The sequence below is a fragment of the Dipodomys spectabilis genome, unplaced genomic scaffold (genome assembly GCF_019054845.1).
Source record: "Dipodomys spectabilis isolate Male_0828 unplaced genomic scaffold, ASM1905484v1 ptg000668l, whole genome shotgun sequence".
Lineage (NCBI taxonomy): Eukaryota > Metazoa > Chordata > Mammalia > Rodentia > Heteromyidae > Dipodomys > Dipodomys spectabilis.
Genome location: NW_024871345.1, coordinates 328,222 through 351,778, shown reverse-complemented (window position 1 = coordinate 351,778; position 23,557 = coordinate 328,222). Strand labels below are relative to the sequence as shown.

Sequence of the window (23,557 nt, the reverse complement as noted above, 5' to 3'; positions counted from 1 at the left end):
TTTAACAAATCCTAGCTTCCTCTATCAAACTCACTTCCAGATTCAAAATGACGACAAAGAGATAGCAGGGAAGACAATCGGTCTTTAAAAGGTACTTCTAATTCTAATTTTGAATATTTTATTTCAAAACTAATTCAGTATTGGCTGGGGTGTGGCTCAAGTGGTAGAGCACCTGCTTAGTAAGTGTGAAGCCCGGAGTTCAAATCCCAGCACCTCCAAAATAAATAAGTAAAATTAATGACTCTTAATTCATCAAAAGATTTCTTCATTGCTCACACTAAAACCTGAATATAGAAGACATTTTTTATTGGAACATACAATACACATATATGTATACTATATAGGATAGATTTTGTTAAATAGTCAAAGCTTATGAAATATATATATTTCAAATTAACACAATTTGTTTTCATAAAGGCAAAAATAATTTTATTAAAAATATGCACAGAAATACAATAGATATATTTCCAGTCACCAATAAAACAAGTATTTACTAAGGGTAATGATAGGCTATCTCATTTTGACTATTTAGATTCACACAAATATTTTTAATAGTAATTTTTTAAAGCAGTTAACGTACTTTCCTTGAAAAAAAACGTTTTAAAATATTCCGATAGCCTTTTATATTGAGGTTGATAATGAAGCATATACATTTTATATGCAAAAGCTGTATCTCCAACCTGCAACTGCTGTTTTAAATTATTTTATATACATCAACCATATTCACTTCATTTTTATGCTCAGTTGTGGGCATTAAATTGTAATTTTTCACACAAAATTTAATATGTGCAAATGGAATATTGAAATATATGGTCAGGTTTATCCACAGATAATTTTGAGGTATTTCTTTAAACAACTATTCCCAATTGCTTCAATTTTCCATAAAAGAAGAAAATTAACCTGCACAATACTGTAGTTTGATCACGCGGGCAGTGAAGATCGAGAACCTGTGCCTGAGTGTCTGTGTGGAAAGGAAGTGGCCGAGGCGTCTCCCTCATCGGGCAGTGCGGCCGGTGAGTGGAGTGACCAGAGGAAGAGCTCGAAGGCGTGTCTATTCCGCTTTCTCATCTGCCTTTGTTTTTACGAAGAACTCCGGTCTGTAGACACAGCGATAGGCCAGGAGCTGAGGTAGAACTCCATATGCTATATTTAATGTTAAAAAGAGAATTTTTGCTTCGTCAGGGACTCTGTGGGCATAGGCCGTTCTCGCATGGAGGGACGCGCCAATGTGAGAAAACTGGGCCTGTAGTATCAAAAAAGAAAAGCAAGGAAGGGGTGAGTGTGGCGTTCGTGTCCACTCAGACGAGCGGTGGGCTCCAGGCAGCTCATCCGCACCTCGTGTGCTCCCAAGACTGTTTGCTCGCAGGCAGAATACCTTCACGCGACCCCATTCAGTGCAGGGTCATTCGCAATATAACTTCAAATAAAATACACTTTCTTTAATGTGGTTCTATTATGTCCATTTTTTATCTCACCCCGTGCCCCATACCAAACATTAGGGTCTGGCTTTTTAATAGACAAACCTAAATAAAACTTCCATTTCTCTTCTGATTTGCACCTGGAAATCTTGTGAAGCAATTCCAGGTGCCAGTGGTTCATGCCTGTAACCCCAGCTATTTAGGAGGCTGAGATCTGAGGATGTGATTTGAAGCCAGCCCAGGCAGGAAAATCCATGAGACTCTTGTCTCCAGTTAACCACCAAAAAGCTGGAAGTGGAGTTGTAGCTTTAGAGGTAGAGCATTAACCTAAGCTCAGAGATACTGCCCAGGGCTCTGAGTTCAAGCCCCAAGACTGGCACCAAAAAAGATAAAAAGGACATTGACATTATAAAATACATTTAGCATAACAGTCAATTTAAAGAAAAACCCTGTTGAGAACTGGTTACTCATGCTGATAATCTTAAGCTACTCAGGAGGCTGAGATCCAAGGATCAGGGATCGAAGCCAGCCAGGGCAGAAAATGTCCCAAAACTCTTATGGCCAATTAACCAGCAAAAAGAAAAAGTGAAGGTATGGTTCAAGTAGTAGCACACTAACCTTGAGCCAAAATCTAAGCCAAGAGTGTGAGAACCCGAGTTCAAGCCCCAGTACTAGCACAAGAAAGGAAGCACTGAGAACCTCAACTTCTTTTATCATTCTTGTATTCTTGGAGCAGGAGCTCGAACCTTCTCATTGTGTAGTTTGTTTATCTGTGTATTTGTTTTCTGTGATAGCAGTTAGAAGAATGATTGTTCTTTATAAAGTTATAAATACGTGCAGGCAGGCTTTTCAAATCAAACTGTAATGTATTTACAAGTATGACTTGCAGCAGGCTGGGTGCGGGAGGGCCTCCCGAGCCTGGCGTCTTGGGAGCACACATCCCTCTTGGGTGGGTGGTTGTGGGGGTGGTTTCTGATACTTTGCCTAAGCACAGAGGAAAATGATAGTAGATCAGGCAGTCAAGGCGGGAGGAGGAGCAAAATCTGTGAGGTTTCTGGGAAGTTATGCCATTGTGGAATGCAGCCCCAAGTCTGCATTTCCATGTCCTGCTGAAATTCAAGGCATGCGTGTGTAAAGGACTGGGAACCTAAATGTGATAAGTAATAATCAATAGTTTGCCAGGACCAAGGTGAAGAGATACGATACTACGACCTAGAGAAAACAGAAGTAACCGGAAGGAAGAGTGGGTGTGAAGCAGTGACTGCCGAGTGGTCAGCAGATGACCGGCTGCAAGCGTCTGAGCCCGAGGAGGCACGGCCGCCGGCTCTCCCGAGCAGCGTGCGTGTGAATCCGTATCCCTGGCAGATAAGCGAACGGGCTGTCGCTTTCTAAATCACCTGGACACTCTGCATACTTCTGGTACGTGCTTGCTATCCTCTGGGGAAAGGAAGTGGATTACTGTTGGCTGCCAAGGACCAACAAGTGGATCATCTGCCTGGTGACTGCAAGGCGGAGTGTGCCCTGCCCACAGACGCCTCCCTGGGCAGATGCCCACACAACCCAGAAAATACACTTGGAACTCTGGGCCACAAGGACAAAAGGACCGTGAGCCACGAGCCCCTGGGGGCCCTCCCCCCGCCCCCCCAGCTGCAGCTGGGACACTCAAGAACTCCCTAGGGCCCATTTTGAATGCCTTTTTCTGAATATATACCTAAACCTTTTCTTCTGGACTAGAGGCCAGTTTTCAACCCTATTTTCTCAGAAATGTGGGTTTGGTGACATTATGGACTTGTGCACATTGCAGAATTGACCAGATTCGGAAAAGGCACCATCTGTGCTTTCAGAGTAAGGACCAGGCGGCTGTGCCTCCTTGTGTGGGAAGTCAGCCGCTTCGCGGCCCGGCCCGTGCTCTGACGCGCTGGCCGGTGCAGCTATACCTCATCCTCACCACAGCAGACTCACAGCAACATGGAAAAACGATCATGTCCTTAGGTTAGATTGTAAGCCCACTGGGCAGGAACTGTGTCAAATGTTTTGTGTGGCACCTATCACATTGTTAAAGCTCAATAAACGTTCAACAGTAAGAGTCTTGTGCCTGTCAAGAATCAAAATGGATCTATTAAGAACTTTTCTATTTTCATACGTCCATGAGGCCATTCTCGGAAATGGAGGCGCTGCCCTGCGCCTCGTTAGCAGAGGGGATCCCAAGGCCAGTCACCTGCCGCTCCTCGCGCCCACCTTCTCCCCTGAACCACAAGCTCAGGCTCATGTGCAGAGGGCTGTCCCCGCCCCAGCACTGGCCTGTCGGGCAGCCGCCCCTGGGCAGCACTGCAGGCACCCCAGGCCTCCCAGTGCTGGCTTTGGGTCCAGTGGGTGAGTAAGCTCAGAGCTGCCCAAGTTCTGCATCTGTAATCGCTTCACTTCAGTGACGTGAACTGAAGGTTCACGGGGTTGTCCTCTTATTTCATTCTAAATTGTCTTCTAGTTATGCAACTAATTTACAGAGATATGCTTTTTTTCTTTTTAAGGTGGCTTGAGTGGAATGGAAAATGTGGCACTGAATGTGAACAAAGTTGCATTTCCATCGCTCTCCTAAGCTCTAGACCAGCAACCTAGAAAGCATGGCTAGAAACTGCAGTTCTGCCTGCTCAGTGGACTGTGGCATGGATGTCACAGGGGAGAAGGGACGTGGCCCTTGGGACCGGGGCCGGGTTGTTTAGCTGAAAGGGGACTTGTCGCTAACCCGGATGCTGCTATCTTAAGGACTTTCTGAGAGCCATAGCCATGCGTCAGCACTGACTCTGGAAGCAGGTGCCAGAGTCCATTCCACCCCTGCCCGACAGACAGCAAGGTGACCCTGGGCCAGGTGTGTCACCTGTAGAGTGGGTAGTGACAGAACCTCTCTCCCGACAAGGTAGGAGTTCTAACGAGGGCTCAGAGCGGCGCCACAGACGGGGGGCTCTTCTGTGATGCCTGCTCAGGACCTGGCACTCTGTTTTGGTGAAAACTTGGGCTCCCTTTGTTTCAAGATCCTCTTGGGGGTGTTTCCCTCAAAGGAAAGAAGCACAAAAAGATGTTAGACCCAAAGTCTAGCTCGAATAGTGAATGTGTCTAGTAATGAGTCAGACGTGTGGGGCAAAGGCATAAATAAGGTTTGCATTAGTCCCCTGATGACGCGTGCTCCTCCCGGTCTTGACTCCAGATAACACTTTCCTGAAGGAACGCCTTAGGAAACTCCTAGGACGGCCATCCAGGTTTAATCCGATTATCCACAGGTGAGTGCTCGCAGCCCTGCACAGAAGGGGGGCGAGGTCCCTGACTCACGGGGCTCATTCTGCCTTGATGGCAGCAGGGAGCCCACAGCAAATAGGTCCCTCAGCTTTTGCCCAGTTTCTTTGGTTTCGAGGTGATTATACGCCGCTAAAATTGTCTTCAGGTTCATTACTCTCTAAAGGCCTGTCTCCTCCCCGCTTGCGTAACGGTGACGTGCCAGGTACTGCTGTGAGCCCTACGCTCATACAGCACTGAGCAGCAATACACTCACATCACCAGTCAGCCCTCCATACCTGGGCCAGGCCTCCGGCGTGTATCAGTGTGACGTCCCGCATCCAGGAGCACCCTGGGACCACGAGGCCGTAAAAAGCGATCACAAAGTAGGGGACAGAATAGAACATGTACGCCAGCATCTGCATTGAACAGGGAGGGAACGTCAGTAGATGTGTGATCTGAATGAAAAGAAAAAAATGGACATTTGCTAATGGGCAGTGTAACAAGTACTCAACCTGAACTTTAGGGTAAGCCACGGGGTCCTTTAGGTAGGGCTCCTGAAACTGTGTGTATAACCGGCAGAGCTCAGCGGGGCAGTCCAACGCAACCTGAAAACAAAGTGAAGTTGTTCCGCAAACACAGCCACTTCTGAGCCCAGGGTTCTCTGATAAGGCTATAAGGGCATCAGGTTTAGTCACAGCTGTCTGGCTGTTGAACCAAAACTGCACTGAAGAGGCTCATCAGAGAAAAAGCAAAGAATGGAATTATTCTGCAGATTTATCTAAGGAGATTGAGCAGAGGTTAATAATGGAGCAGGAGGTAGAAACTAAGACTATTATCAGTAGCTTGCACAGGCTCATAAAGGATCTGGGTTTAGTAGCTGAAACCTGGTTGGCTTTACATGGCAAGTTCCTCCCTTCTGGGACATAAAGCACCTGTCCATATCAAATGCACCTTATCATGCCTTGTAAGACTCGGAAATGGTGTTTTCCCCTCTCCGGGAACGCAGATCAAGCCCAAAGGCCCATCTGCAAATGCGCTGCGCACCACACACACATGCACATTTTCCCTCAGGTGCAAAGGAGCTGGAAATGGCTAGGCGGGAACACCACCCGTTGCCATTACTTATTATCTGCGTTTGGAGAACTGGAGCAAACTAACCAAAGAACCATTTCAGCGGTCTAAGGAAAGCCTATGGCCTTGCCTTCTGTATTTCTGTCTCTTGTGTCCTAGGCCAAATTCTTGTGGAAGATTCGGACAGTGCACAGACCACACTAAGAACGGCGTCTCATCCTGGGTCAGGGACACCGGCTGGCACCTGGCACACCGTGCCTCAGCTCTGCAGCGCCAGCAGTTGTGGGATGGTGAGCCACTGCTCCTGAAGCTGAATGCACCAGCCACGCAACGCGGCTCAAATGTAACAAGTTGTAAAACGGGCAGCTCACAGGATCACCGAACAGGTAAGAGCTCAACAGCAGTCACTTATTATTTGCTATGTATAAGACTCTCTTCTGATCGTTTAGGTCCAGTATCTTAATCTCCAGAACAAAGAAGGAGTACTAGTTTACAGAGGAGAAAATTATGGGTCGGAGATTAAGTAATTAGGACAGGGCCAGGATTCCAACTCCAAAACTTATAGGTCTGTCTTTTAGCTACGGCACTAAGAAAATGATAAAGGGAAAGACCAAAGTGACATGCCCGTGTGCCTTTAATGCCCATTACCCACATCAGGACAGAGACTCCAGAGTGAGCGTAATTTACCCCACATTATTCTCAGCAAGGAGAAGTTCACATGGCCGTTCTATGTGGTCCTACATAGGTGAAAACTTGACCCTCGGTTCCATTGCTCCTACTCATTTCTTGGTTTGGTTTGTTGACTTTCTGAGATAGGATCTCAGCCTAGGCTGGCCTTGAGCTTTCTGTGTAGCCCAGGCTCACTCAAACCCCTGGTCCTCCTGCCTCAGCCCCCCGAGTGCTAGGATTTCTGGCTGGCAGCACCGTGCCCGCCTCCCTTCCCCCCACTCCTGGAGAATATGTGGTGCCTGGTGCTAGGGTTGTACTGGAATCAAGACATCACCTTACCAAAGACACTTAGCTCTAAATAAGAAACATCCAAGCAACCACAGAAAACAATTCTAAAGGCTGAATTTTCACATCCTAAAACTAGGAGAGGAAGACATGGATAGAGTTTGATCTAAGGACTAGAAGAAGGCTGTGTGAAAACTCGGGACGAGCTGCCCTTGGAGGCAGGGAGCAGGTCTGAGGCTCCAGGCTCTGATCAGATTTTAATAGATTCCCGAGAATTCTAGCCTAAGAAGGGCACTGGTGGCTCACACCTGTAATCCTAAACACTCAGGAGGCTGAGATCTGAGGATCGCTATTGAAGCCAGGCAAGAAAGTCTGTGCAACTCTTATCACCAATTAACTACCCAAATAGCTCAAGTGGTAGAGCACTAGCCTTGAGCAAAAAGCATCAGAGACTGTATCCAAGTCCTGAGTTCAAACCCAAGGACAGGCCACACACACACACAGAGTACCCCAGAACTTATTTCCAGGTGTTTCCCCACCGGAAGCACTGGCAGTGTAGTTACGTTACATATTGATCCGTTAGGCATACCAGGCGTCTGAGTTCAAACCCTAGCACAGGCCACACACACACACGAGAGTAGTACCCCAGAACCGGGTGTTTCCCCACCAGAAGCAGGCTTACCAGGCCTCTGAACAGGCAAAACCCAGTGGCCAGAAGGAGACACAGGACCAACATCAAGTCACAAGGTCTTCTCAGCAGGCCCTTTGCTTGTACCTCTTGCACAACCTAAAACAGAATTTGTAACTCAGGAGCCAAGTCCAGAGTTCAAAGAACTCGAAATCTACTGAATCGTTTGTTTGTATTTGTTGTGCTGAAGTTTGAACTCAGGGCCTCAGCGTTTATTATGTGGGAGCTCTTCCACCTGAGCCACAGCCCCAAACCTTCTTTGCACTAGCTATTTTTGTGAAACGATCTCACTTTTGCCCAGCCCATAATCTATTTTATGCTTCCTTTTTTTCTTTTTTGGTGCCAGTACTGGACTAGAACTCCTGTTTCTCCCAGCACTGCGTGGCAAAGCTCACGTTGGTCCCTTTGCCATGTTTTAGCGTTAAGGATGACACTAACGAAGGTCTTCGTGGGTCTCGAGACCTGAGCACTCCATTGGCACTCACATGAACCTTTGAAAACAGGCAGGCCAAGGCTAAAGCTAGAGTTACTGTTAGCTTTTTCTTTTAAACAACTACCTATGCAGGAGCTGATAAGAGCCAGTCTTGGATAAGACCACTACCACAGGAGTTCCCAAAAGTGAGGCCTGGCCAATAGAAGGGGGCGTTCAGACAGAAACGGGCCATCTGCAGTGTGGACTAAGATGCATACAGTGCTGCACTCGGCACGGTCAGCTGACCAAATGACTCAGTGCTCCGCTCCTCAGAGGCTCAGTTCTGTTCATGGCGCATGGACCTAGGTAAGCTCTGTGAGTTGAGAACAAGCTACGTTTAAACTTCATACAAGCCACCAGCTTTTTAAAGTTCAAAAGTGCTGGTGATTCACGACTGTAATCCCAGCTACCCAGAAAGCTGAGATCTGAGTATTGAGCTTCAAAGCCAGCCCTGGCAGAAAGTCTGTGAGACCCTTTATCTCCACTTAACCACCAGAAAACAGGAAGTGGTGCTGTAGCTTAAAGTGGTAGAGCACCAGCCATGAGCAAAAGAGCTCAGGAACAATGCTTAGGCCCAGTGTTCAAGCACTATGAATGATCCCAAAAAAAAAAAAAAAAATCACACTCTTAATAAAGTTACCTTTGAAGGATAATTGTAATTTTCTGATGGCTGATTATAGATTCTGAAACCGGCCCAGATGGAAAGACAGCCATATGGTATGCTTAAAAAAAAAGCAGGACAAATTTGTACTCCAAACTTCCCTGTTTAAGAGAGAGAGAAAGAATCAATAGTTTATTCAAGCATGTCAAAGTACAAGCAATAGTAAAGACATAACCCCATCTCAAATCATCTAAAATTTTGCTATGGAAAAAGCTTTATTTGCATGAGATAAAAGGTCAATTTAAACCTATTAAATTATAAATATATCTACACACACATAGATATGTGTATTTATGTATGTATAAAGATAGCATAGTGAAACCCTCTACAGCACTGTTTAAAAAGAGGAAGAAGGCTGAGAGAATATAATAGAGGGATAATGTGCTCCAAGTACACTGTATGCATCTATGGAAATGCTACAGTTTTCTTTGTACAATTTATGTGTACTAATAGAAAAACTATCTGATGCTTATTAACAGTCATGTCTTTATCTACAATATCAAGAAGCACATCTAAGGGCTGGGAAGGTGGCTCAGTGGTAGAGTACTTGCCTTGCATGCCTGAGGCCCTGGGTTCGATTCCTCAGCACCACACAAGCAAAAACAAAAAAGCTGGAAGTGGCGCTGTGGCTCAAGTGGTAGAGCGCTAGCCTTGAGCTGAAGAGCTGAGGGACAGTGCCCAGGCCCAGAGTTCGGGCCCCATGACCAGACCCAAAAAAAAAAAAAAAAAGCACATGTAACATCCTAATTTTCTACACTCATAAATAATGTCTTACATAGCCTTCAAGAGTCTTAATTTCTGTGTACATTTATGAAGTTCTCATAGAGTGTCAGGAGTTATTTAAAATACAAAGAGTTGGAAGAAATAGCTGCACAAATGCCGTAGTCAGCCTCTCTATCTCCTTCTAGAAAGTAAAAATAGCCAATTACTTGACAATGTAGTCATTCAGTACATTTCTTAAGAGCTGAGATTACAGAGGAATAGGAACAACTTTGCCAAATTGTTTTTTGTAAGCTTTGAATTACTTGGTTTTCCTACATCCAAATAATTTCTCTACTTAAAAAAGTACTGCAGGCGGGGGCTGGTGGCTCACGCCTGTAATCCTAGCTACTCAGGAGGCTGAGCATGGTGGTTCAAAGCCAGCCTGGGCAGGAAAATCTGTGAGACTCTCATCTCCAATTAACCACTAGAACATCGGAAGTGGTGCTGTGGCTCAAGTGGTAGAGCACTTGCCTTGAGCTGAAGAGCTCAGGGACAGTGTCCAGGCCTAGAGTTCAAGCCCCAGGACTGACCAAAAAAAAAAAGACAAAAAAAAAAACTCCAGAAAAGAAAAGTGAATGTTAAGATAAAGTTTCTTACCTACGATGTTTCCAGGCACAAAAACCACAGTGCTCATTACAATGGATCCAACCCAGTATAGGCCAACAGTTCTGTAACTCTCCCTGCAACAGAAAACCTTGGCTCCGTGCACTTGTCTTAAAATAATACTTGTAGCAAAAGGTGATACTCAACGTTATTTTTCCTCACTAGTGAACTGCACGCATAGAAACTTATTGAATCAAGAGCAATAAACACAAGGGACCATTTCTGTGTGCAATAGACTGTGTACAGCCTCCTTTGCAACCTTTTGAACAGAACTCTGCCTGCCACACTGCTCTGCCGGCTTTAACTACAGTGTGGCCCTCGCTGGACCTTGCATTTCCCCATAGGTACAAAACTCAGCACGGAAAGGGAAAGGGGCTGAAGCATAAAGGATGCTGAATCCAGATTTTAAGTCCTTCTAAGTGTGGGTGGCTGATGTAAAATGGACCTTCCTTAGTAGCATGGAGTTTTGGCCAGAGCCCCGAAGGGGAAGGTAATTCCTGACCCAACTCCACATTCTAAAGCGGCTGCCAGACTTTGAGCCCTCATGCCCGGTAAGATGTTCCTTCCGCGGCTGATTCAGTATATATGGAAAGCTAGGAGGCATTCAGAAGGAACAAGTGGAGAATACTGCACTTAGTGGCCGGCTCAGCCTGCTGACCCCATGAGAACAAAGCACAGTGTCTCAGGTTACTGCAGGAGGAGAGACGGGAAAAGGCGCGGCGGCCTTGAGGAGAAATGGGCCGCCAGCCAAGCATTTCCATTTTGAATGGGACTTGTTTGAGTGAAAGCCGGGGAGAGTAGCTGGTTTAAGCCACCTTGAGAGCCCCTCCCCCAGAAAGGCTTTCTGAGACCCCAGAAGGAGCTGGCTCTGGGGGAGCCATCAGTTCTACAGAGAGCACTGCCAGCTTCCCAGACGGCTGTGATGCACAGATTCAAGACATCGGGGTCTCGGGAAGGCCGGGGCCGCTTGTGCACCCCACAGGACAGCCAGCATTCCCAGCAGCGAAAACAACTCGGGCCTGAGCCTTCCCACAGACAGTACCAGTGGAGGGCCACAGACCCAGGTCCCAGAGCCACAGCTGAACTGGGGGAGAAGCTTCACCCTGCACCGAGACCAGAACTTTCCATTAGAATGTGTGCTTGAATTCTTAAAAATGGGACTGTTCTTAGAAGAGAGCATGACCTCAAAGCTACGGGGTCACTGCCTCAGCCGTCAGCAGAGTGGGGGCCAGACCGAGAGGACGTGTTCCAGAAGGCCGTGTGCTAGGAAACTCAGACCCACGACACCAAGCACAGCCGTCCGCGCGCCCCTGTGCGCACGCTTTCCTTATGGACTCACTCGCGTGTTGAGGTGGAGAGACCCCCACAGACTTACTCCCAGGCGATGGCTGCCACCATCACCAGGTACATCAGGTAGTGGGCCGAGCCGTCCCAGTAGCAGATCATGTGCCCGTGGGCCGTGTTCAGATAGGGCTCGCCCTGAGGAGAGCAGGGGAAGAAAGCCGCTTTGAGTGGGACGCACTCCGTGCGGAGCACCGGACCTCGGTTAGGGAAATAGCCACTGACTGGTGTGGACGGTGGCGGCCGAGCCACGGCCGCTGCGGGGAGGGCTTGGCCGGCGGCTCCTGACGGACCAACTCAGATTTGTACAACGCAAAGGCAGATGGCGGTGTGGTCAGTGTGATCATGCGACCAACTCACAGGCCAAATCTGTGCCTGGAGGAGCCTGGCCGCAGCTGGAGGGGTGCCCAGGGAAAACCCCGCTGGACGAAGCCAGGCTGGCCGTGGCCGGCACAGAGGCCTCTCCTGTGCACAAACGGGCGGTGCGCTGAGCCCCCCCACGCCATCCTCCATTCTGCCTTCCAGGCGGCGCGAGGAGACCAACGCACCGACTCCAAGGGGCCCAGGCTCCGAGGGGCCCACGCGGAGGAGAGCCTGCTGCTTCCCACCCACCTCTCCTGCCACCCCGCAGTCCCCAGCCTCACCCCGCACCGCACGCCTCTGCCTGAGCTCCCAGCTTCTCCTGGCTTCCTAGCCACCCCAGCTCCTGCCAGCCTCTCCAGGCTGCCTTCCAGCCCTCAGGGCAGCTGCTCCCGTCGGGGCGGACAAGCCCCACTCCCTCCTCCTCCTCCCCCCACCCCCCAGCCCTTGGAGACCTCCACCTAGACTTCTGCAAGCCAGCCAGTTGAGATGTCAGCCCGCGCTGAGCTCCTCTGCCTCGGCTCCAGCAAACACTTCCACTCCAAAGCCACGGTCTCCTGGGCCTGGCCCTCCCTGCCACCACCGTGGTGTCATCACCCTCATGCTGAAGCTCCCGACGGCTGGCCCTTCCCAGCACGGTTGCTGTCTGGCCCTGCAGAGGCTGCCTTGTTCCTGGGGTCCCGGCTGGAGACATCAACCCTTCCCCACGTGCCCATCCTCCTGGGTTGACCGCGTCCGCCCCGGTGTGAAGCCTCTGCCCGCACGAGGTAGCATCCAGACCCCTCACACGAGGACTAGACTTCCCACTGCTCCATCTGCTGTGTGACCTGGAGTGCGTGTCAGCCTCCCTGAGCTCTGGTCAGTCCCTATGAAATGGGGACACAGACCGACACCCCCCCCCCTGGGAGGGGCTGGGCTAACCCAGCAGCTTTCATACCTTGGCTGATTTGGTCTTCTGAGATTTTAATAGGCTTTTTTTTTGGGGGGGGGGGGGGTCATGGGACTTGAACTCTGGGCCTGGGCGCTGTCCCTGAGCTCTTCAGCTCAGGGTGAGTGCTCTACCACTTGAGCCACAGCGTCACTTCCAGTTTTCTGGGGGTTAATTGGACTTTCCTGCCCGGCTGTCTTTGAACTGTGGTCCTCAGATCTCAGCCTCCTGAGTAGCTGGGATTATAGGCATGAGCCACCACTGCCTGGCTTAATGTGCTTTTAATAGACACGTACTTACTGTATTCATGCAAAGGGACAGGGTGGAGGGAGCAGCTCCTGGGGAGCTCCGTGTGCGCCCAGCCCCAGCCTGCCTCTGAAGGGGGGACAGAGGAGGACCAGCACCCTAACGCAGTGGCTGGGAGGCCTACCTCTCTCAGGTAATGCGTCATGAAGCCATCGATGACACCGTCCTGCTCCAGGCCCGTGATGAGGCTCACCACGCTGGTGAATCCGAAGACTGCGTACACTGCAACAAAGGATGCCGCGATTCAGCACAGCCGCCCTGGAGACGGACGGCGAGCCAGGGGACAGACGCGTGGTACTGCGACACAGACTAGCAAACCCGGATCTCGCTGCCCATGCGGCCTCTCCCCACCCCGCACGGCGCACGGGCCCGAGGCCCCTGGCCCTCCAGGAGTCGCGGGGACGCGGTTACTGCACAGGTGAGTGGGGGCCTGGCCTGGGGCTCGCTCCTGCAGCTGCAGTGTGCGCCCAGCTGGAGGACGGAGCCCACGGGGAGGCGGGGGAGGTGAGTGCGGGGGGTGGGGGGAAGGGGGGCAGCGGGAGCTGAGCAACGCCAAGGGAGACAGGGAAAGGACGCGGCTCCGGAGTCGGGCGGCCCGCGCAGCGCAGCCTCCAGCCAGCCCCGACAGCGTAGGCCCTGAGGGTCCTGGCAGATGGCCTGGGAATCACGGTCCTCTGCACGCTCCTCCGAGGCTCACCAGGTAGAGGACTTCGTGGTGGAACTTTCTCTGCCCTCAGAGAGGAGGCAGAGTGCCAGCTCCAGGCCAAGGCCCTCCCGCTCCCCTCTGCACCTCTGCCCGCCCAGATGGAGGCCTGTGAGGAGACACATGGAACTGCCCGAAAGCCAACCCGGAGCCGGAGCCGGAGCCCCAGCCCCGTGGGCAGAGAGCAAGTGCTGAGGTAGGACACCTGAACTTGGGGAATGAGAGGTACCAGCATCACCACGGGAAGAGCCAGAAGGTGACATGGCCACCAGGGAGACACGCGGGTCGCAGGAGACACCGTGAACGGGCCAGGCAGAGGGGCTCCCCCACGGCCCCAGCTACTTCAGAGACCAGAGGTGCACAGCCACCACCCCAGCTTCCTGGGAAGATCAAGGTTTAAGACCAGGCAAAAAGGCTAGTGAGGGGCTGGGAAGGTGGCTCAGTGGTAGAGCGCTTGCCTTGCATGCTCGAGGCCCTGGGTTCAATTCCTCAGCACCACATAAGCAAAAAGAAAAAACCCGGAAGTGGCGCTGTGGCTCAAGTGGTAGAGTGCTAGCCTTGAGCTGAAGAGCTGAGAGACAGCTCCCAGGCCCCGAGTTCAGGCCCCATGACCGGACCCAAAAAAAAAGAAGCCAGAAGCGGCGCTGTGGCTCAAGTGGTAGAGTGCTCGCCTTGAGCTGAAGAGCTGAGGGACCGCGCCCAGGCCCAGAGTTCAGGCCCCATGACCAGACCTCCCCACCAAAAAAAAAGAAAAGCTAGTGAAACACTGTCTCCGTCGATAAGCCCAGGGGGATGGTGCCCTACGCCTGCCACCCCAGCTGCAGGGAGAAATGGGCAGGAGTACAGAGGCTGAGGCTAGCCCTGGCGAAAACTGTGAGACTCCGCTTGAAAAATAACCAAACCAAAAAGGTCTGGGGGCAGGACTGTCTAGCAAGGGCAAGGCCCTGAGTTCAAACCCCAGCGGGAAGAAAGGGAAGAAGGAAGGACAGGAAGGAGGGGGTCCGGCAGACGAGGCAGCATCAGTGCTGTTCTCACGTGCTTGTTGCTCCAACCACACTCCTGGGAAATCTCGGAGCTAGCCTCTTCATTCCTAAGTGGCAGGGCGTTTGTGAGGAGAGTTCAAATAATACTGCGGAAGTGCTCAGGGTCACTGCAGCTGCTCCCCTGTGCTGTGGCATTTGTTTGCCCAGTACTGACAAGTCTTGAAAGAACACACATGTAATGGTGAGTGCCCACAGTAGGAATGCTAGTCTCTTATTCAGGTGTACAGACCAAGGCTTCAGGCCATGCATCCATGCTCAGAAAAGGAGCTGCAAGTGCTGGCTAAAGGCAGGAGGCCCGGGAAGGAGGCCCAGTTGAACAGCATGCTGGGGGCAGGGTGGGGGGAGACCTAGGGGTGTGATGGAGAGCGCAGCCTCAAACAGCCCTGCACCTGCAGCTCCGGCACCCAGCCGGCTCAGAGGAGTCCTGCGGGCAGCCATGGCTGAAGGCTGAGGGTGGTGCATGACAGAGACGCACACCTGCTCCCTCCAAGCAGACCTTCCATAGGACAGGGGGCCCGACCTTCCATAGGACAGGGGACCCAACCTTCCATAGGACAGGGGGCCCGACCTTCCATAGGACAGGGGACCCAACCTTCCATAGGACAGGGGGCCCGACCTTCCATAGGACAGGGGGCCCGACCTTCCATAGGACAGGGGTCCTAACCTACCATAAGACGGGGGGTCAGACCTACCATAGGATGGGGGGCCCGACTTTCCATAGGATGGGGAGTCAGACCTTCCATAGAACGGGGGGGTCAGACCTACCATAGGACAGGGGGGCCCAACCTACCATAGGACAGGGTCCCGCCCTTCCATAGGATGGGGGGCCTGACCTTCCATAGGACGGGGGGGTCAGACTTTCCATAGAATGGGGGGGTCAGACCTACCATAGGACAGGGGTCCCGACCTTCCATAGGACAGGGTCCCGCCCTTCCATAGAACAGGGGGGCCTGACCTTCCATAGGACAGGGTCCCACCCTTCCATAGAACAGGGAGGCCTGACCTTCCATAGGACAGTGGGGCTCGACCTTCCATAGGACGGGGGATCCCGACCTTCCATAGGACGGGGAGTCAGACCTTCCATAGGACAGGGTCCCGACCTTCCATAGGACAGGGTCCTGACCTTCCATAGGACAGGGGGGCCCGAACTTCTATAGGACAGGGGGCCTGACATTCCATAGGACGGGGGGTCCCGACCTTCCATAGGACGGGGGGCCTGACCTTCCATAGGATCCCGACCTTCCATAGGATGGGGGGCCTGACCTTCCATAGGACAGGGGGGCCCAACCTTCTATAGGATGGGGGGCCCGACCTACCATAGAACAGGGGGTCCCGGGGTGGCTTTCTCGTGACGAGGACTCGGGCCACCAGGGCCACCAGAAGCAAGATGAGGGCAGCGACCCCTACGATTGTCCAGGAGCTGTGAGGACCAGAGCAGGAGGTGACCACTCACCACACACACACACACACCACCAGAGCAGCAGGTGACCACTCACCACACACACACACCACCAGAGCAGCAGGTGACCACTCACCACACACACACACCAGAGCAGCAGGTGACCACTCACCACACACACACACACACACCAGAGCAGCAGGTGACCACTCACCACACACACACACCAGAGCAGCAGGTGACCACTCACCACACACACACCACCAGAGCAGCAGGTGACCACACACACACACCACCAGAGCAGCAGGTGACCACTCACCACACACACACACCACCAGAGCAGCAGGTGACCACTCACCACACACCACCAGAGCAGCAGGTGACCACTCACCACACACACACACACCACCAGAGCAGCAGGTGACCACTCACCACACACACACACCACCAGAGCAGCAGGTGACCACTCACCACACACACACACCAGAGCAGCAGGTGACCACTCACCACACACACACACACACACCAGAGCAGCAGGTGACCACTCACCACACACACACACCAGAGCAGCAGGTGACCACTCACCACACACACACCACCAGAGCAGCAGGTGACCACACACACACACCACCAGAGCAGCAGGTGACCACTCACCACACACCACCAGAGCAGCAGGTGACCACTCACCACACACCACCAGAGCAGCAGGTGACCACTCACCACACACACACACACCACCAGAGCAGCAGGTGACCACTCACCACACACACACCACCACCAGAGCAGCAGGTGACCACTCACCACACACACACACACCACCAGAGCAGCAGGTGACCACTCACCACACACACACACACCACCAGAGCAGCAGGTGACCACTCACCACACACACACACACCACCAGAGCAGCAGGTGACCACTCACCACACACACACACACCACCAGAGCAGCAGGTGACCACTCACCACACACCACCAGAGCAGCAGGTGACCACTCACCACACACCACCAGAGCAGCAGGTGACCACTCACCACACACACACACCAGAGCAGCAGGTGACCACTCACCACACACACACACACACACCAGAGCAGCAGGTGACCACTCACCACACACACACACCAGAGCAGCAGGTGACCACTCACCACACACACACCACCAGAGCAGCAGGTGACCACACACACACACCACCAGAGCAGCAGGTGACCACTCACCACACACCACCAGAGCAGCAGGTGACCACTCACCACACACCACCAGAGCAGCAGGTGACCACTCACCACACACACACACACCACCAGAGCAGCAGGTGACCACTCACCACACACACACCACCACCAGAGCAGCAGGTGACCACTCACCACACACACACACACCACCAGAGCAGCAGGTGACCACTCACCACACACACACACACCACCAGAGCAGCAGGTGACCACTCACCACACACACACACACCACCAGAGCAGCAGGTGACCACTCACCACACACACACACACCACCAGAGCAGCAGGTGACCACTCACCACACACCACCAGAGCAGCAGGTGACCACTCACCACACACCACCAGAGCAGCAGGTGACCACTCACCACACACACACACCAGAGCAGCAGGTGACCACTCACCACACACACACACACCACCAGAGCAGCAGGTGACCACTCACCACACACACACACACCACCAGAGCAGCAGGTGACCACTCACCACACACACACACCACCAGAGCAGCAGGTGACCACTCACCACACACACACCACCAGAGCAGCAGGTGACCATTCACCACACACACACACCAGAGCAGCAGGTGACCACACACCACACACACACACACCACCAGAGCAGCAGGTGACCACTCACCACACACACACCACCACCAGAGCAGCAGGTGACCACTCACCACACACCACCAGAGCAGCAGGTGACCACTCACCACACACACACCACCAGAGCAGCAGGTGACCATTCACCACACACACACACCCCCAGAGCAGCAGGTGACCACTCACCACACACACACACCACCACCAGAGCAGCAGGTGACCACTCACCACACACACACACCACCAGAGCAGGTGACCACTCACCACACACACACCACCACCAGAGCAGCAGGTGACCACTCACCACACACACACCACCAGAGCAGCAGGTGACCACTCACCACACACACACACCACCAGAGCAGCAGGTGACCACTCACCACACACCACCAGAGCAGCAGGTGACCACTCACCACACACACACCACCACCAGAGCAGCAGGTGACCACTCACCACACACACACACCACCAGAGCAGCAGGTGACCACTCACCACACACACACCACCAGAGCAGCAGGTGACCACTCACCACACACACACACACACCACCAGAGCAGCAGGTGACCACTCACCACACACACACCACCAGAGCAGCAGGTGACCACTCACCACACACACACACACACCACCAGAGCAGCAGGTGACCACTCACCACACACACACACACACCACCAGAGCAGCAGGTGACCACTCACCACACACACACACACCACCAGAGCAGCAGGTGACCACTCACCACACACACACACCCAACGGGGCCTGGAGCATGCTTGTTTCCAAGCTATGTGATCCCCAGGAAGCGCCGCCTCTGCCACAGCTCCACAGCCAGCCCCGCCCTCGGTGCAGCTCATGAGGCTTGTCTAGCGCTCCCAGACCTTGCTAGGACACAGCCTGTGGCTTGGGGCCTCAAGGCCCAGAGCCTCATTCTTCATTCCTCTTGGCTTGTGCTCCTTCATTAAGGACCCCGTGTCTCCCAGCTGGGTCCCGAGCGGCCCCTGTCCCGCCCACCCTGACCCTAATATAGCTCCTGCCTGGCTCCCTCCACCCAGCTGTCGGGCAGTTCACAGCCGGCACAGGGCATCAGGGGGCTGGGGGTGGGGACGCAGCCCACTGCTGCCATGTCCCAGTGAGCACAGTGAGCAGCCAGGCCCTGTCTGCAGGGGGGGGGGGGACCATGTCCCAGTGAGCACAGTGAGCAGCCAGGCCCTGTCTGCAGGGGGGGGGACCATGTCCCAGTGAGCAGCCAGGCCCTGTCTGCGGGGAGACCATGTCCCAGTGAGCACAGTGAGCAGCCAGGCCCTGTCTGCAGGTGGGGGAGGGGGGGAACCATGTCCCAGTGAGCACAGTGAGCAGCCAGGCCCTGTCTGCAGGGGGGGGGGGGGAGGGACCATGTCCCAGTGAGCAGCCAGGCCCTGTCTGCGGGGGGACGTTCTCCTGCCCAACAGATCACCTCCAGTTCCTAAGCTGCGTCCCCCTCCCATGCCTGGCACAAAGAGCCAGACAGACCTCCCCCGATGGCCTGGCACATGGGAACTTCCCCACCACAGCTCAGAGCTGCTGCAGGCCACACCCCAGGGCTGAACCCCACAGTCCACACACCCCCAGAACCGACCCCCACAGCCCACACCCTCCCCAGGCCTGACCCCCACTGCCCACACCCCCCTCTAGGACCAACCCCCACAGCCCACACCCCCCCAGGACCAACCCCCACAGCCCACACCCCCCCCAGGACCGACCCCCACAGCCCACACCTCCCCAGGACTGACCCCTATGCCGGACACGGGGACCTCAGGAAAACCTTGGCCATAGATATGCCCCGAGAGCCACAGAGGGAGAAGAGGGACGGATGGATGGATGCATGCGTGCATAAGCTGACAGGTGACTGAAGGATGCGGGTGGGCGGCAGGTGGGCCACACCTATGTGTGGATCCACACCCACATTCTAGACAGACCTGATGGGTGCGTGGATGGGTGGATCAGCCATTCATGATAAGGAAGAGGAGGGGTGAACAGTGTGCAGATGAAGGACTAAAGGACTCTCAGCCCCATTCTCCTCACATGCTGGAGGGCAAGCACTGGAGGGCGCGCCCGTGTGTGTCAGGATGTGGTGCTGGCCTGGGAGAGACTGCGTCTGCTGAAGGTGATCTCACGGTGAGCAGCTTGAGACAGGTGCTGGTGGGCAAGGCCCGGCCCCAGCCCCAGCCACAGGCCCAGCCCCAGCCCCAGCCCCAGCCCCAGCCGCAGCCCCAGCTCCAGCTCCAGCCCCAGCCCCAGCCCAGCCTCTGCCCCAGCCCCAGCCCAGCCTCTGCCCCAGCCCCAGCCCCAGCCCCAGCCCCAGCCCAGCCTCTGCCCCAGCCCCAGCCCCAGCCCAGCCTCTGCCCCAGCCCCAGCCCCAGCCCCAGCCCAGCCTCTGCCCCAGCCGCAGCCCCAGCCCCAGCCCCAGCCCCAGCCCCGGCCCCGGCCCCAGCCGCAGCCCCAGCCCCAGCCCAGCCTCTGCCCCAGCCCCAGCCCCAGCCCAGCCTCTGCCCCAGCCCCAGCCCCAGCCCCAGCCCAGCCTCTGCCCCAGCCCCAGCCCCAGCCCAGCCTCTGCCCCAGCCCCAGCCCAGCCCCAGCCCCAGCCCAGCCTCTGCCCCAGCCGCAGCCCCAGCCCAGCCTCTGCCCCAGCCGCAGCCCCAGCCTCTGCCCCAGCCCCAGCCCCAGCCCAGCCTCTGCCCCAGCCGCAGCCCCAGCCTCTGCCCCAGCCCCAGCCCAGCCTCTGCCCCAGCCCCAGCCCAGCCCCAGCCCCAGCCCCAGCCCAGCCCCAGCCCCAGCCCCAGCCCCAGCCCCAGCCCAGCCCCAGCCCCAGCCCAGCCTCTGCCCCAGCCCCAGCCCCAGCCCCAGCCCAGCCCCAGCCCCAGCCCCAGCCCAGCCCCAGCCCAGCCCCAGCCCCAGCCCCAGCCCAGCCCAGCCCCAGCCCCAGCCCCAGCCCCAGCCCCAGCCCAGCCCCAGCCCAGCCCCAGCCCCAGCCCCAGCCCAGCCCCAGCCCAGCCCCAGCCCCAGCCCCAGCCCCAGCCCAGCCCCAGCCCCAGCCCCAGCCCAGCCCCAGCCCCAGCCCCAGCCCCAGCCCAGCCCAGCCCCAGCCCCAGCCCAGCCCCAGCCCAGCCCCAGCCCCAGCCCAGCCCCAGCCCCAGCCCAGCCCCAGCCCCAGCCCCAGCCCCAGCCCCAGCCCCAGCCCAGCCCCAGCCCCAGCCCCAGCCCCAGCCCAGCCCAGCCCCAGCCCCAGCCCCAGCCCCAGCCCAGCCCAGCCCCAGCCCCAGCCCAGCCCCAGCCCAGCCCCAGCCCCAGCCCCAGCCCCAGCCCCAGCCCAGCCCCAGCCCCAGCCCCAGCCCCAGCCCAGCCCCAGCCCCAGCCCCAGCCCCAGCCCAGCCCCAGCCCCAGCCCCAGCCCCAGCCCAGCCCCAGCCCCAGCCCCAGCCCCAGCCCCAGCCCAGCCCAGCCCCAGCCCCAGCCCCAGCCCCAGCCCAGCCCCAGCCCCAGCCCCAGCCCCAGCACCGGGTGATGCTCTTGGGAGCAGGAGGAGGCCTGTGAACTGAAGTGGATTGTGGCATCCTCAGGAAGTAGGTCGGCAGATCACAGCTGCCTCCTGAAGGTCCCCAGGCCCCAGGGCTGTGCGAAGGGGACAGGAGGGGGAAGGGCCGGGCGCCGGGGAGGGGACGGGAGGGAGGGAAGCTGGCGTGCGGGACAGCGGGAGCTCCTTCCTTCCCAGCTGTCCTCCCTTCCTCCAGCCAGGTCCACCTCTGCCGCCCTGCGCCCCGCAGCCGTCTTCCAGCCGTGGGGACGGCCGCCCCGCGGCCCGTCTTCCAGCCGTGGGGACGGTCGCCCCGCAGCCCGGGACGTGGGGACGGCCGCCCTGCACCCCGCAGCCCGTCTTCCAGCCGTGGGGACGGTCGCCCCGCAGCCCGGACGCCCCGCGGCCCGGACGCCCCGCGGCCCGGGACGTGGGGACGGCCGCCCTGCACCCCGCAGCCCGTCTTCCAGCCGTGGGGACGGTCGCCCCGCAGCCCGGACGCCCCGCGGCCCGGACGCCCCGCGGCCCGGGACGTGGGGACGGCCGCCCTGCACCCCGCAGCCCGTCTTCCCTGTCTGTCAGGGACGGTTGCCCCGCGGCCCGTCTTCCCGCCTGCACTGCCCCCTGGCCCGCACCCCCCCCCTCCCGCCCGCGCTCCCCGGTGCCCGGCCCGCACCCCCCCCCCCCGCCGGCCCGTACCCCCCCCCCCCGCCCGGCTCGCACCCCCCCTCCCGCCCGCGCTCCCCGGTGCCCGGCCCGCACCCCCCCCCCCCGCCGGCCCGTACCCCCCCCCCCCGCCCGGCTCGCACCCCCCCTCCCGCCCGCGCTCCCCGGTGCCCGGCCCGCACCCCCCCCCCCGCCGGCCCATACCCCCCCCCCCGCCCGGCTCGCACCCCCCCTCCCGCCCGCGCTCCCCGGTGCCCGGCCCGCACCCCCCCCCCCGCCGGCCCGTACCCCCCCCCGCCCGGCTCGCACCCCCCCTGCCCGCGCTCCCCGGTGCCCGGCCCGCACCCCCCCCCCGCCGGCCCGTACCCCCCCCGCCCGGCTCGCACCCCCCCCCCGCCGGCCCGTACCCCCCCCCGCCCGGCCCGCACACCCCCCCCGCCGGCCCGTACCCCCCCCCCCCGCCCGGCTCGCACCCCCCCTCCCGCCCGCGCTCCCTGGTGCCCGGACCGCACTCCCCCCCCTCCCGCCCGCGCTCCCCGGTGCCCGGACCGCACTCACCCCCCGCCGGCCCGCACTCACCCCCCCCCGCCGGCCCGCACCCCCCCGCCGGCCCGCACTCACCCCCCCCCCCGCCGGCCCGCACTCACTCCCCCCCCCCCCCCGCCGGCCCGCACTCACCCCCCCCCCCCCCCCGCCGGCCCGCACTCACCCGTGCCCCGCCGGCCCGCACTCACCCCCCGCCGGCCCGCACTCACCCGTGCCCCGCCGGCCCGCACTCACCCCCCCCCCCCGCCGGCCCGCACTCACCCGTGCCCCGCCGGCCCGCACTCACCCCCCCCCCCCCCGCCGGCCCGCACTCACCCGTGCCCCGCCGGCCCGCACTCACCCCCCGCCGGCCCGCACTCACCCGTGCCCCGCCGGCCCGCACTCACCCCCCGCCGGCCCGCACTCACCCGTGCCCCGCCGGCCCGCACTCACCCCCCGCCGGCCCGCACTCACCTCCCCGCCGGCCCGCACTCACCCGTGCCCCGCCGCCAGGAGGTTGAAGACGGAGGTGACCGGGATGGCGGCGAGCGACAGCGCGAACACGCCGGTGGCGGCCGAGGCGCTCATCGCGCCCGCGCTGCCGGCTCCGCCCGGCCCGCGCCGCCCACCGGCCCGCGGGAACGGCCGCGCCCGGCGCTGCGGGGAGGCGGCGCGGAGCGGCGCGGGCCGGGCTTGATTGGGCGGAGGGCGGGGCGAGGGCCCGCGGGGAGGGGGGGAACCACAGGGCACGGGGAGACCGGAGACACAGTGGGGGGCAGTGGGGGGACTGGGGGACAGCGGGGGGGGGGGCTGGGGGACAGCAGGGGGGCAGTGGGGGGACTGGGGGACAGCGGGGGGGGGCAGTGGGGGGACTGGGGGACAGTGGGGGCCAGTGGGGGGACAGCGGGGGGCAGTGGGGGGACTGGGGGACAGCGGGGGGGGACTGGGGGACAGCAGGGGGGCAGTGGGGGGACTGGGGGACAGCGGGGGGGGCAGTGGGGGGACTGGGGGACAGT

General features: G+C 57.6%; 1 protein-coding gene across 1 annotated transcript; it reads right to left on the bottom strand.

Moving 5' to 3' along the window:
• Positions 1-164: 164 nt before the first annotated feature.
• On the bottom strand, positions 165-23,151 carry Tm6sf1 (transmembrane 6 superfamily member 1). The gene is made up of 10 exons (XM_042671776.1): positions 23,038-23,151; positions 15,897-16,000; positions 12,959-13,056; positions 11,275-11,378; positions 9,894-9,976; positions 8,514-8,635; positions 7,396-7,500; positions 5,201-5,293; positions 4,985-5,104; positions 165-1,243 (listed from the first exon to the last, which is right to left on the bottom strand). Exons 1-10 carry the CDS (start codon positions 23,127-23,129, stop codon positions 1,052-1,054), a joined length of 1,113 nt encoding a protein of 370 aa, XP_042527710.1. The 5' UTR covers positions 23,130-23,151; the 3' UTR covers positions 165-1,051.
• Positions 23,152-23,557: the final 406 nt, after the last annotated feature.